This window comes from Falco rusticolus, chromosome Z (genome assembly GCF_015220075.1).
Source record: "Falco rusticolus isolate bFalRus1 chromosome Z, bFalRus1.pri, whole genome shotgun sequence".
NCBI lineage: Eukaryota > Metazoa > Chordata > Aves > Falconiformes > Falconidae > Falco > Falco rusticolus.
The window spans coordinates 12,274,911-12,288,016 of NC_051210.1; the positions used below are offsets into that span (position 1 = coordinate 12,274,911).

General features: G+C 44.0%; 1 protein-coding gene across 5 annotated transcripts in view; it reads left to right on the top strand.

The window, feature by feature from the left end:
* The window catches only part of MUSK (muscle associated receptor tyrosine kinase), a 54,140-nt gene that overhangs the window by 33,803 nt on the left and 7,231 nt on the right, over positions 1–13,106 (top strand). For 2 of the 5 annotated variants that reach the window (XM_037373926.1, XM_037373929.1), the window contains 4 exons: positions 1,595–1,861; positions 6,486–6,661; positions 11,328–11,517; positions 11,856–12,047. In XM_037373926.1, coding sequence (XP_037229823.1) covers positions 1,595–1,861; positions 6,486–6,661; positions 11,328–11,517; positions 11,856–12,047 — 825 coding nt within the window. Of the gene's footprint in view, positions 1–1,594; positions 1,862–6,485; positions 6,662–7,072; positions 7,097–9,492; positions 9,582–9,918; positions 10,079–11,327; positions 11,518–11,855; positions 12,048–13,106 lie in introns of all 5 variants that reach the window. The other 3 variants (XM_037373925.1, XM_037373927.1, XM_037373930.1) reach the window with 3 other exon arrangements.

A 13,106-nucleotide genomic window follows, 5' to 3' on the forward strand; every position in this document is an offset into this window, starting at 1 on the left:
CAGCTCAGTGCTGTGGGGAAACCTGCTCTGTGCCAGGGAGATGCCACGGGCTGTGGGCTGTAGGACTGGTGCAGGATGCTGGAGGGTGCCTGTGTCACATGAAGGGGTGTCCATGAAGCCTTGGGTGATGCAGGGTGTCACAGCATCGCTGCTGTTTTGGTACTACCTCAAGGAATTGGTGCCTTCCTGTATATTTTAGCCAATGTGACATATATGAAAAAATAATTGAAAAAAATTTGACACGGAGCCCAAAGTAGTGCAGATAAACCAGGACCACAGAATGTCATCTGGAGTGAGCAGGATCTGAGAAGCAGACATTTGAGCATCCTATATAATCTTTTGTCCATGTACCTCCAGCTTTCTATAGAAAAACAGCAAGCACCCCCAGGGTTGACAATGGGTGACTATTTGGACAAGGGAAAAAAACAAAAGTCAAAGATACAAATAACTCTGCTGGCTGCTCCAAATGGTTGGCGTGTTGTGAATTGAACTCCCTGACCCCAGCTACACTGACCGAATGAGCAGTGGGGACAGCTGCACCCAGCCCTCCTCCTTCCTCGATTCAGCTGTCTCCTGCACACAGGGGAGGAGGTTTTCCCAAGTTTCCCCCTGCACTGAGGGCACTGCATCCCACAGGCTGCCTGAGCAGAGGACGCATCCTCACCCGCAGACCTTGCTGCCGTGGGGTGGCCATGGGAGCTGACCTGTGCATGCCCTCGCCCTACTGCTCTCTTCTGATGGCTGTGGGGAAGAAGGCGAGGGAGGGATGACATCTGTCTCCTGCTAGAGGCAAAAAATGCAGGCAAGATAAATAAACAGCCCAGAAAGGAGCTGACCCTGCTGTGCTTTTTATTGCTCCAGCATAGCTCTGGCCCCATGCTTTGCGGCAGGAGTTTTCGAAGTGGGAGATATGGCAAACAGAGGAGAAGCTGGACCTTGCAGGGAAGCATCAAAAGGAAAACTGCAGTCTTGTGCCTCTACCTCTCTGTTCTCCCACCCAAATGCATGTAGAAGAGAAGCAGGGTTGGGAGGGGTGTAGGAGCTGAGGAGGGGCAGGTAGGATCTTGGCTGGTCTGATCTTGGGAAGAATTTCCTGGCACATGTCGGGTGGAACTCTCCTGGCTCCTGCTTATTGAATCCATCCAAAATCAAACTGTTGCTAGTTAGCACAGCAAAATATCCTGAGTTATCACAGGTCTGCAGCAGGCAGCACCACTGATCTCTACTGCAGGGAAGCATGAAAACAAAACGTTTTCCCATTAGGACCTAGGGGCAGGGTGAGCGGCCATGCTAGGTCACAGTTGTGCATGATCATTCAGTCTTTTTGCCCACTTATAATGCTAGCAACTCTTGGCCAGAGCCTTAGCTCTGGAGCTTTCCAGAAGGGTGCTGAGATCACACTGGGGTTCCTTGCAGAAGTTTCATTCATGGATGGTATTAGGTATTTTTAGTAGTCATAACTATCTACCCTCTCCTCTGCCCTCTGTTAGCTTTACAGATGCCATTTTATTCAGAAACAGAGCCTAGACATCCTGCTCCTGCAACTGTTTAGGGTTGGGAACTTACCGTGTGTATATGCTATTGTCCTTGACAGCAAGCTGTACAAGGGTGATGCAGGCTACTGCAGCACGTACAGAGGTGAGGTCTGTAATGCTATCTTGGCGAAGAATGCTCTTGTTTTCTTCAACTCCTCCTATGCTGACCCAGAGGAGACCCAAGAGCTGCTTGTGCACACTGTCTGGACTGAACTGAAAATGGTGAGTTCATTCTGCCAACCGGCTGCTGAGTCTCTGCTGTGTAACTACATCTTCCAGGAGTGCAATCCCTCAGGAGCTGGGCCAGCTCCAAAACCAGTGTGCAGGTAAATGAAAAAAAAAAAAATGCTCATCTTTCACTTTAATTTAATGGGAATGTGTAGGCAGCGGGGAAGTGGTGAGGGTCTGCCCAGACTTGCAGTAACGCAGAGCGAAAATGGGCCCTCTGGGTTTGCATGGGTTTTCTCTTTGCTCTCTCCTCTGTATGCACAAAGATGACATGATCCAGCTCTCTCTGTGCTCATTGCATAGACTGACTTTCAGACCCAGGCATCTGTGTTATGTTGGACTTTTAGCAGTCAGTGTTGAAAAGAAATATCCATTTGAATGACATAATAGATTTAAATAATTAACATATTGTTATCAGTTAAATCTTACTAGGTCAGTATGTACTCCTTATTACTGTCAAATGTAATTGCTTCTTTGGAATTTTGACTAAATATGGTTACAGTGTGTGCAAAAAATCTGACCAAGGCAATACACTAAACATTCAGCTCTTCCTGTCATGACAGAGATGAAACAAAAAAAGGTGACACCAAAGACACTGCCAGTGTAATTATACCTAGCAAAACAAACCTCCCTCCCATCTGGCTCTTGTGTCCTCCTGTATGAAGAGAAATGTGCATAGAAACAGGGCTGGCAGGGACCCTGAGAAGTCCAAAGCATCTCCCACTACAGCTAATCCACTGCTGACAGGTGTCTGTGCAACACATCCCAGTGACAGGGACACTGTTCCCTCCCTGTGCAATCTTCTGAGCAGCCCTTCCCTCATTGCTCTCTGTCCTTCCACTGTGGCCATGGAGATGTATTTCTTCCCTTCCTTTTTGCAGTGAGATTTTACATCTTCCCCAACTTCCCAGACTAGAATAAAGACGTTTTTTTCTGAGCTCTGATCATAGCTCTTGCTTTTCTGGCCTCTGAAGCCTCTGCTCTTCATCTTTCCTTAAGCACTAAGTATGTATGTACAGCCTCCAGCCCATGTTCTGTTAATGTTAACTATAATGGAATGATGATTGCTTGGTGTGCCTTGCAGAAGACAGCCCCACATAGATGTCTCAGGGTGAAGCTTTCTTTTTTCCTAACACAACTGCTGGCCACAACTGATTCATATCCCTTTTCAGCCCTGGAGGGACTGTTGTCTGGTCACTACCCATCTCACGTTTAGGCAGCTGACATCCCTGCCTAAGTGCAGGACTTTGCTCTTGTCCTCCTTGAACCACATCTTAAAACAGATTATTCAGATTTGTGTTTATCAGGAGAGCAGTCCCAAGTCTAGTGTCTCAACTAAAATACAAGTCTTCTCTGCAGACATGGCAAGCATGCTTCCAGCTGGACTTGGGCCAGATGTAGTTTACTGGCAATTATTTTTCCAGTTATGTAGGGACTTTTTTAGGACAATCAGAAACATGTTGTCTTCACAATCTGGACCTTTCTCATTGGTCCTCCTTCAGTATCTCTAAAATGAAGGGACAGAGGAAAATCCCAGTATGAAGCTTGACAATACATTATGTTCTCTGTTTGGTGTCTATGCTAGCATAGTAGCTGCATATATCGTATGAAAGAAGTATTATGTGCAAGTATCCACAGATAATTGTGCGGCCAAGTACTGAAACTTGCTTTTTGCTGGCAAACTCCTCCCTGCTGCCTTGTTGTTCTGCTCTTTGTCATTGCACCCTTCAGTACATGATCTCTCTGCCTTTTCTCAAGATGTGTGACAGTATTTATATCTGAGCCACACATGCACAGCACATTTGTCAGCTAAGGATTTTGCACAGCACTCCATGAGGCATTTTAGGGGGATCTGGGTCTTGCTTCATTTACCTCTGCTCATGAGTGACTCTGCAGGACCAGAGCTCATGGTGATTTGTCTGAAGGCCTGCACTTCATGGGCACTTCTGAAGTCAGAGTGACATAAATCAGCATAAATCTGCACTTGATCTGGAGCTAACAGGCATATCATTTGCAAATATGTCTAAATCTTAATGGACTTGCCTGGCATCATCTTTCTTCAAATCCACAAGCCAGCATTATGTTTTTTTCCCTGTAATGATTTTCCCCTGTAGTTTTAATGCAGATTTAAATTCAGCTTTCTTCATGACAAGAGCCCTGGCATGGCATCCTTCCCGTTTCCTGTTCCCAGAAGACTTCAGCTGGACAAGAGTTCTTGCAAAGCCCTAACCCAATACTCCTTGTGATAAGTCAGACATTTAATATGTACTTCTGAACAGCTGAGACCTTTTGGGGTTCTTGAACACATTTCACATGGCCTTGGTTACTTTCTATTTATCTTATCTGTTTTTAACTGACAACTTCATACCTCTCTGCAGAAACTGGCTAGACTACGCCAGTTTTCAGCTGAAATACTTAATCTATCTCAGAGGCCAGAGAATTCTCCCAGTTTTTGAGGGACGTATTTCCCTTGACATATTTCCATGTGGTTTTGTCTTGTTATTTATTCTCTGCACCACTTTTTCTCTCCCCATGTCATTTTTTATGTTAATTTTGGATTGGAAGCTAGCTAGCAAGAATAACAACTGACAAGCAGACTGAATAAAGCTTTTATAAAAATAATTAGGAGGTTAAACAAGATGAAGTGAAACAGAAGAAAGCAACATGGGGAAAAAATCCACTTAAAGTGAATTAGGATGCAATTTGATTAAAATTAGAGTTTTTCTGATTTTAATGGGAAAGTGATATCTCATCCCAGAATTCTTGATGACATCTGCCTTTTACCACTGGCTGCTTCTGTGATGGCAAAAGAAATCCCCTCAATTTCTGTTTCAACCACTGCTGATATGAAGTGACCAGGCTGCAGTGGGCACTCGTGTTGGGAAATTTCTCACTTTGGTCAGGTCTGTGTGTCTCCATTTCCTCTTAAACAATTCTTTGTGGTGCCTAAAATGCTACTGGCCCACTTGTTCTCTTTTGCTACTACTATTCTTTGTCCATCTGTCATTTACATGACATAAGATTTCTAATAATAATCTGAAGCAATCTTTGCATATGATCTCATCAAGCTCTTGCTGGTCAGGATTAAGTGTTATAATGATGGTATGAACCCAGCTCAAGGAGACTAATCATCCCTCCCTCTGGCTGCCTTGCCACACTCCTGGGATGGGTTCGTAGGTGAAGATAACCTGCCTTTAATGCTGGAGCGGACAGGATTGCAGAGGAACAATCTCCATTTTGCAATTGCACACTGAATAAGGAGCTTGTTTAAGGGTGCTCAGGCTTCAGGACTGAAGGCAGCTAATGTAATCCAGATCTCCCAAGTGTCAATCAGTGTTTCAAATGCAAGATTTTCTCATTTTTCTAGCTAAACATTTCTTTACTTCAGAAGGTCATTCCTATTCCACATGTTGTTTAACATAAAAAAGATAAATTACACCATCTGGCTGCATCCTGGCTTTTATGGAAGTGAGGAAGGAATAAAGCAGCAGTGGCTAAAACCAAGCATGGGGCAGCTGGGCTTTAATGGCTTCAGCCTGCAGACTTGAAGGGCATCCATTGCAGTTGCAGAAAAGCTGCTGCCTTGGTAGAATTCCCAATGGCTTCCATCCTTCAGGCACGCTGGAGGGTTTGCGGTGTTGGTAGTCATTACCAAAACTCATGGCCATATGCTCTTGCCAAAGCTGTTGTATAAGTAGAGACTTCATCAACACAGGAGGTGTTGAATTTGGCTGAAACCTTCACCATAGACCCCAGCAGTACCTTTCTGCATCACTGACACTTGGGAAGGATGTGGATCTGCAAAGGACTTCAGCTGAGCTCAGCAAAAGTAATCTCTGCACATGACCTCAAAGATGGTTTTGCGACTCATCCTCTCACGAACGAGTACATAAATAAGCAAATCACTGATAAATTGACTCACTCATGCAACAAATCTTCATTCTCAAACTTTTCTCAAACTTTCCGGTATGGTACAGTGTCTTCCTCCCCCAGAGCAGGTATTTCTGCTCTGTCCTTCTTCATGAACAGTTTCTGACCTAAGTAACATTCAAACATCCAAAGCACTTCTTGTCAGTGAATGTTTCACATTGTTATGGAGGTAAATGGAGGTAATACACTAGGTAGGAGATAGTTAGGTATCTTGTTTTACCAGGCACTGTAAGAATTTTGCTGCACACAGCTGAGAGATAAAAAGGAACTGAATACTTTTTGTGGATAAAAGAATAGAATTGGATGGGTGATTCTGTGAGGTTAAAAATACAGGCAAATATTTAGTTTTAAAAGGTTAAGAATTGCAGCTCACCTCCTGTCTTTTGTAGATGACATGTTAATGTGCAATTTGCAGAAGACGGGTGAGATTTTTAGAATGTACTGGAAAAAAGCTAAGATAACTCCAAGACATAATGTTTATTAATAGAAGATGGCAATAAATCTGTAGGAAAAGATATGAATGAACTCCTCACAGACTGTGGTGTGTGTTATGTTTTGAGCATAACCCTGCTTCATTAAAAGTGCAGCTTTGTGGGTTTCCTAAAGGAACCTGTTACATTTTATACAGAGTTTCCTTTATGGTACATGAGCCAGACAGTCTGACTCAAAGAAGTGTAGCCTGGTAATGGATTTCTGTCAGCCTGCGTAACCCCTGCACACCATTGCGAAGTGCAGCCATTGTTAACAAGCCATTGACTGCTGTATTTCACTGTTTTTTGCGAAATAATGTAGAGAGAATTGCCTTGCTGTAAAGGATCTCTACTGCTTTAAGGAATGGCTCTCAATGGAGGAAAACTCTCAGAAGGGGATTTACAAGCCAGGACTGATGCTTCTCAATCTTCCTGAATGCAATAGGCTGCCCAGCCTGCACCAGGACCCCAGCACCTGCACCCACATCCCTTTCTTTGGTAAGGTGGCACACGATGCCTGTTGTCTGGAGAGCTGTGTTCTTAGTAAGGGAAGTGGGAGGAAGGATGTAATCCATAATTTACAACTAAAGTCTGGTGGTGGGTACCATCCTGTCAGTGCCTGTGCACAGAACTATGACAGCCGCATCAGCCTGTCTTGTTCAGCTGAGCTGCAGGAAAAATCCCCTATGTAAATAAGGCCTGACTCCTTATTGAGAGGGTCATAACAATCTCATTGCCAAAATCAGTCTTAATGATGTCAAAATTGCCATTCAGGTGCCATTGCAAAGGAACAAGCTGCTTAAGCACCACTGGGAGGGAACTTTTTCCCATAGCACACTCATAAACAAGCATCCAGATATATTACATCCTGGAAAACCCCTCCTTACATTGTGTCTTGTCTTTTTACAGATTTTAAGAAGGAGAATATAACCAGTAAGTAGACTGCTCCAGACTCTGTGTTTCTAGAGGTGGGCATGATATTCTTTTTTGAGAATGCATCTTGCACAGTATTTTTGTGGTTTGCTCTGGTCCTGGCTGGCTGGATTAATGTTATATTACCAGGGAATGTCTGACCTTTCACATCCAAGGCATGGGGAAACTGCTATCAAGGTAATTCCAGCCCTATATGCTGTTAATGATGTGCTTACCTATGTCAGGTTGGTCTTGAAAGACCTTAATACCCAAAATGCCACAACACTCTTCTCCCAATCATCTCTGAAGCCTGGCTGTTTCTCACATGTCCCCACCATGACAAATGGTGAGACCTAGCTGTCCCTCACAGTGCTGCTTTGATGTGTGTCAGCCTCGTGCCCTGCTGCTGGTCATGGCTGAAACATACACACGCAGGTCTTCCAGCTGACATACAAAAAGTTTAAAGCTCAGCCACTGAACTTGGCCCATTGGAAAAAGGCAGAACCTCCCTCCTGCCATGCTTCTGAGCAGGTTAAGTCTCCAGATCTGGCAGTGCTGCACGGAGAGAGAAAGCGAAGAAAGTGTAAACAAGAATTTTGGGGAATTTTCTTTTATGGGAAGGCCTTGGCTCCTCCAGGCCACCCAAGCCCCAGGTGCTTGGTGCTACACACCTGGAAGACAGGCACTTCAGCAATCCATGGGCACTCCAGCATTGCTGCCCAATGCTTACAGACCACAGCTGCAGCTATCTTCTCCCTAGGGAAAGAAGCACAAGAGAGGAATGCCAGCAAATGAGTGGTGTATTCACAGAATGGTTTCAGCCACCTCTTGGGTGTTTGCAAGTTCAGGACATGGCCCGTATCTGCTGTGTAAATGTGTGACCTTTTTGTTCAGCTTTCATAGTATTTTCCCAGGGTGGCGTTGCACAGATGTGCACTATTCAGTCATGAATCAGGGAGACATAACCGTAACATTTTAGCAGTGTTGCCCCTCTTTTTTCCCACTGTTATGTGCACAAAGGTTTGGGAAGCACGAACCAAAATGTTTTCTAGCTTGCCCATCAAAATTAGTCATTAAAGACCACTTGGCCACCTTTTTTATTCCCTCTGTCCTCATTGTAGTAAGATCATGTATGAGAGCATCTACATTTCCCAGGCCACTATGGAATCAGGTTGCTTCCTCAGTGTTGCTGTTGCCCCTAAAGTTCTCAACATGGTTCCTCTAAGATTTCACACTAATGTTTATTTCAGATGTGTGCAAAATTTTGTTCATGTTGGTTAGTACTCAATCATTGCTTTCCTTGCCTCTGATTGTGAGACATTTAAAATGCTGAGCTCAGACACACAACTAAGTTCCAGGGCAGCTTAACAAGTTTTCACCTCTACAGAACTACAAGTTCTTGTCATGTGGGGGCTGCTAGCTTGTTGTGGATGTGAGACATAACATGGTAGCTTTACATATCAATCAAAGAAGTACAAGTTAGAGCATTTTACTTTGCATTTGTGGTGGATTAAATGGCTTGTGACATCCATGGCCATTCCTATACTGAGGTGTTTGGGTACCTTGGACTACAAGAACTTGTTCTTATGTTTGAGTTCACTCACCTGGAGCAAATGTTGTTATGGGTTTCTAGTCACCCATGTGTACTTCCTGGTGCCTGGTGAAAGTTCAGAAAGCTAAGCTCTTTTAAAGACTCATAACTGCCATCCTGAGCACAGAGGGTGATGCAAGAAAATAAGAGCAGATAGCCATCACGATGCATTTACTATGTTCCTCCTACCGGAGAAACAGGACAATCTGTGAACATAAGTTAAAACACGTAGCATGCATGCATGCTGGAAAACATAAGCTGGTTCCAAACATTCAGTCTAAGAGGACAAGCACTGCACAGAGGCAGGGAGGAGAGATACCACCATAGGACTTTATGAATCCCAGCCCTCTGCTACCTACCCCAGGAATGTGGGTGTCTTCCTGTTAGCACCTCTGTAACAGTGCAGGCTGAGAATCATGGAACCAGTGCTGCAGTTTGCTTTCTGCCTTGGTTTGGCATGGGTGGCTTCACTGTGGTTCTATTCTGCACTTTCTGTGTGGAAGTGTTGTGGACTGGGTAAGTGCAACACAACCATTGCAGGTGCACGGCCTGTTTTCTCAGTCTGAAAGAGCTCTAGTTCCCTCTTTGGAACGGATGTGATCATTTTACCGGATTTGATCTTATGTATTGAGGTCAAAATCCATTAAGTATGTGCAGGAGGCTAAGCAGTTCCTTGCCTGCCGTTGTCTGGTTCTTCTATGCATTTCAGATCTGTTGCTAATTGCCTCATGATCTCATGTAATGACATGAAGTTTATTGTGAGTTCTTGCTGCAGGGCATGGTCTGTAGATGCCTTGACCCCCATGCTGGTGTTTTTTTCCTCCAGGAACTTGCTACAGAGGCAATGGCCAGTTTTACCAGGGCTGGGCCAACGTCACAGCCTCTGGTATTCCCTGCCAGAAGTGGAGTGATCAGGTACGAATCAGTGTGAGTCCCGCCAAATGGAGAGCCATGCTTGAGGTCTGCTTTTCCAAAGAGTTTCCCAGAGCTGAGCAGCCCACTCCCAGTGGAAGGGCTAAGCAGGGGACAGGTTACCATCATTCTTGAGTTCACTGGTGTTTCACACTCTGTTCCTGTTTCAATCTGCAAGTTTCCCTTCCTGTAGCAAGACATGTTCTCTGTCATTCTGACAGACTACTGAAAGGCTGTTTTACCTCTGCCTTTCTTTGCTGCTTGGTTTTGTTTTGTTTTATTGACACCCGCAGGAAAAAATTACACCAAAACGCTAATCCAGTTTGCTTCCTCTCCCAAGGCTCCCCACTTGCACAGGAGGACTCCTCAGGTTTTCCCTGAGCTGTCTGATGCTGAGAACTACTGCCGCAACCCAGGAGGTGAGAACGAACGTCCCTGGTGCTACACAAGAGACCCATCTGTGATCTGGGAATACTGCAGCGTGTCTCCTTGTGGAGATGGTAGGCAATTGCAATTTATGGTTACTGACACAGTGGTTGTTCTGGGGCCGTGCAAGGTGTTTGCATCCTGAGTGCTCAAGGCCTCACCAATCTGTTCTGTCTTCTGGATTCAGCCAGTCCTGGTTCTTCTCACGGGTTCACTCAGCATCTTATATCAGAAGGTATAACATGTGCCTTAAAGATGGAAAAATGAAGACAGGCAAATTGAGCACCTTGCCCCAGATTATAAGGCCAAAGGATGAAATAAAATTTCCTGTTTTATTATGAATAATGGATTTGCCACACTGCGTTTTGAGGGGAAAGTAGGGTTTTGGGCTATTTTCCAAAGCTGTTTTGCTTCTGGCAGTTTTTTTTCAATAATAAAAAACTATTCTAACTAAAAACAAATCTGAAAAAGATGGAAACATCTTTGCTCTGTGATGCTGAAACTAAGTCTTTCTGTTATTTCTTGTTCAAAAAACAGAACAATTTTTGAAACATTTTTCATTCAAGATGAACAGTTTCTGAATCTCAGTGTTTGGAAATAAGAATGCTTGCACAGAACACAGGGGTACCGTGAACTTAAGGGAACACAAGTCAGTACTAGTTTAGCTGGCCTTAAAAAGAACAGTTTAAATTTCTTTTTGTTCTTGATCATTGCATGTACAGATTAGTATTTTCTAGAATGTCACAGAAAGTACTCAGCAGGTAGGTACCTGAATATTATATTTTTTTCTAATGATACAGCCAAATGTATTTTACACTAGTTTACCATATTTGCCCCATAAAGACACAGATGCAAATTGTTGAGGCAAGGGGATATTTCAGGAAAGTATCACTGTGTACTTACTTGGTCTTACTCTCCTTCCTGCAGATTCCTTTTAGGACACATGATAACACACTGTGGTCTATATTGTAGACCATTGATCTTTCTCTCTGCAGACATTACTATATTTGAATACTGTTGAGATCATCAGATGTGAACTCTCATCTGTAACTCTTGCAAACATTCCTTACCAGAACTGTGTTTGCAGCACATTGGGGACTCTGTCTTGGTCTTCACCAGATCCTGGGTTTTTGCATTTGGCACCAGAATGGGTTTTGCTTCCTACAAACCAGGCTTCCCTACTATAGTCCTCTCATGCAGTCATACGGCTGTATCTGTAATGTCAGTAATTTCCAGGACATCAGTCTGACTCTGTAAATACTTGTTAGAGAAAGCCCTATAAACTAGCAGAGGCATAACATTCTGATTTGTTTTGCATTACAGCTTCATTATCACTAGGAACAAGAAAACCAAATGGAAAGACTCCAAATCTTCCCCCTCTTCCTACCTTTTCCCCTACATACTCCATGACTGTTGTCATCTCAATCATCTCCAGCTTTGCCCTGGTTGTGATTTTCGGCATTGTCACACTGGTTTGCTGCCGTCGGAGAAAGCAGTGGAAAACCAAAAAAAGGTAAGGCTTGGGCCTTAAGGCAGCAAATTCTGCTTTGAAAGAGGACTTGCCTGTTTCTGAGAGCACAGTCCTGCAAATGCCTGGTAGGGTGTGAGCAGCCCTCCCTTTGCCTGTGGCAGCTCAGTGCAAGCTCTGGCAAGTCCTTGTGGCAGACTAGATGCTGGTCTGGTGACTGTTTTGGGGACATGGCATGACACCTTGTTGCAAGGCTCTTTCAACAGCTCGGCTGCACCTCCCTTTTCCGTCCTTGAAGAAACTAGCCTTGGAGGAAATGCAGATCGTTATCTCCCAGTTAAAGGCTGTGCACACACTGACTGAAAACTGCTCTGTCATTTCAGAGATTCAGAGACACCAACGCTCACCACTCTGCCCTCCGAACTCCTGCTGGACCGGCTGCATCCCAACCCGATGTACCAGCGGATGCCCCTTCTCCTCAATCCAAAATTGCTCAGCTTGGAGTATCCCAGGAACAACATTGAATATGTGAGAGATATTGGGGAAGGAGCATTTGGGAGAGTCTTCCAAGCAAGGTAAGCAGCCTGTATGAGTCCTTTTTAACTGGAGGTACCTGGGAAAAATTGGCAGTTGGACAACAACTTATCTGGGCACTGGAAATCATTTATTCATTTACTCAGATCAAGATCAAATGCATGTGTACCAAACAGTACACTCAAGCTTGAATAATTGTTCCTGTTGTCCACTGCTTCCTGTTGATATTAAACTTTTGTCACAAATGGCCTTCCTGTTCTTCTCTCTAGTATATGTAATGTCTTACTGACATACTGAAGTCTGGTGTAAAAGCTTACCTAAATTTATCATCACTGGTTTTGCCAAGAGTATTGCCTGTGACATGTGACCTATTGTGAAATTCCTGCATTTCCCAGTACTTGCAAATTGTCTGTGTGTGGTATCCTCCATTATAATGACAACACTGGTCAGTAATTACCACAGAGGGCAATGTTACGTTATAAATGTCATGCTACAGTTAGGTTCTGACCCGGTTTCCATTTGATTCAGTGGCAAAACCAAACCAAACCAAAAATCTCCTAAATACCCAACCTACTTAGGCCAACATTATTTTTTTGTGTGTCCCCCCTTTAGTTACTCATTTTTTATTCTTAGAGTTTGCAGCCATCGTTGCCTGTTTTAAATTTAAGATATTAGATGAGATCCCAGTTCTGTTAAATCTCATGGGATGTGAGACCATACACTTCTTCATATGTGAAAAATGTTTCGTTGAAAATCCCAGAGATGAACCCAGTGCTGCCTAGACTGAAGTGGATGGAGAGTGTCTAGTTAGCCTTGACAGAGCATGTAATTTCTTCAGGACAGTCTTTGGCCAGTACTTTACTCCTCAGAAAGTCTCACCCCCAAGTTCTTGAAGGAAAGTGGACAGACTGTCCAGTTTCATGTTTACTCAAGATAGTTTTCTTTGTCCTTTACAGTTAACAAGTCTTGGATGTGGGTGATTTTGTAGCTCTATCTGGAGTAGTGTATGATGACCTCAGAAAACCCAGGGGAGTATCAAAGTCCCACTGGGCCAAGACCTGCCTGGTGGAACCAGTCCCATGGACTTCAAAGACAAAGGA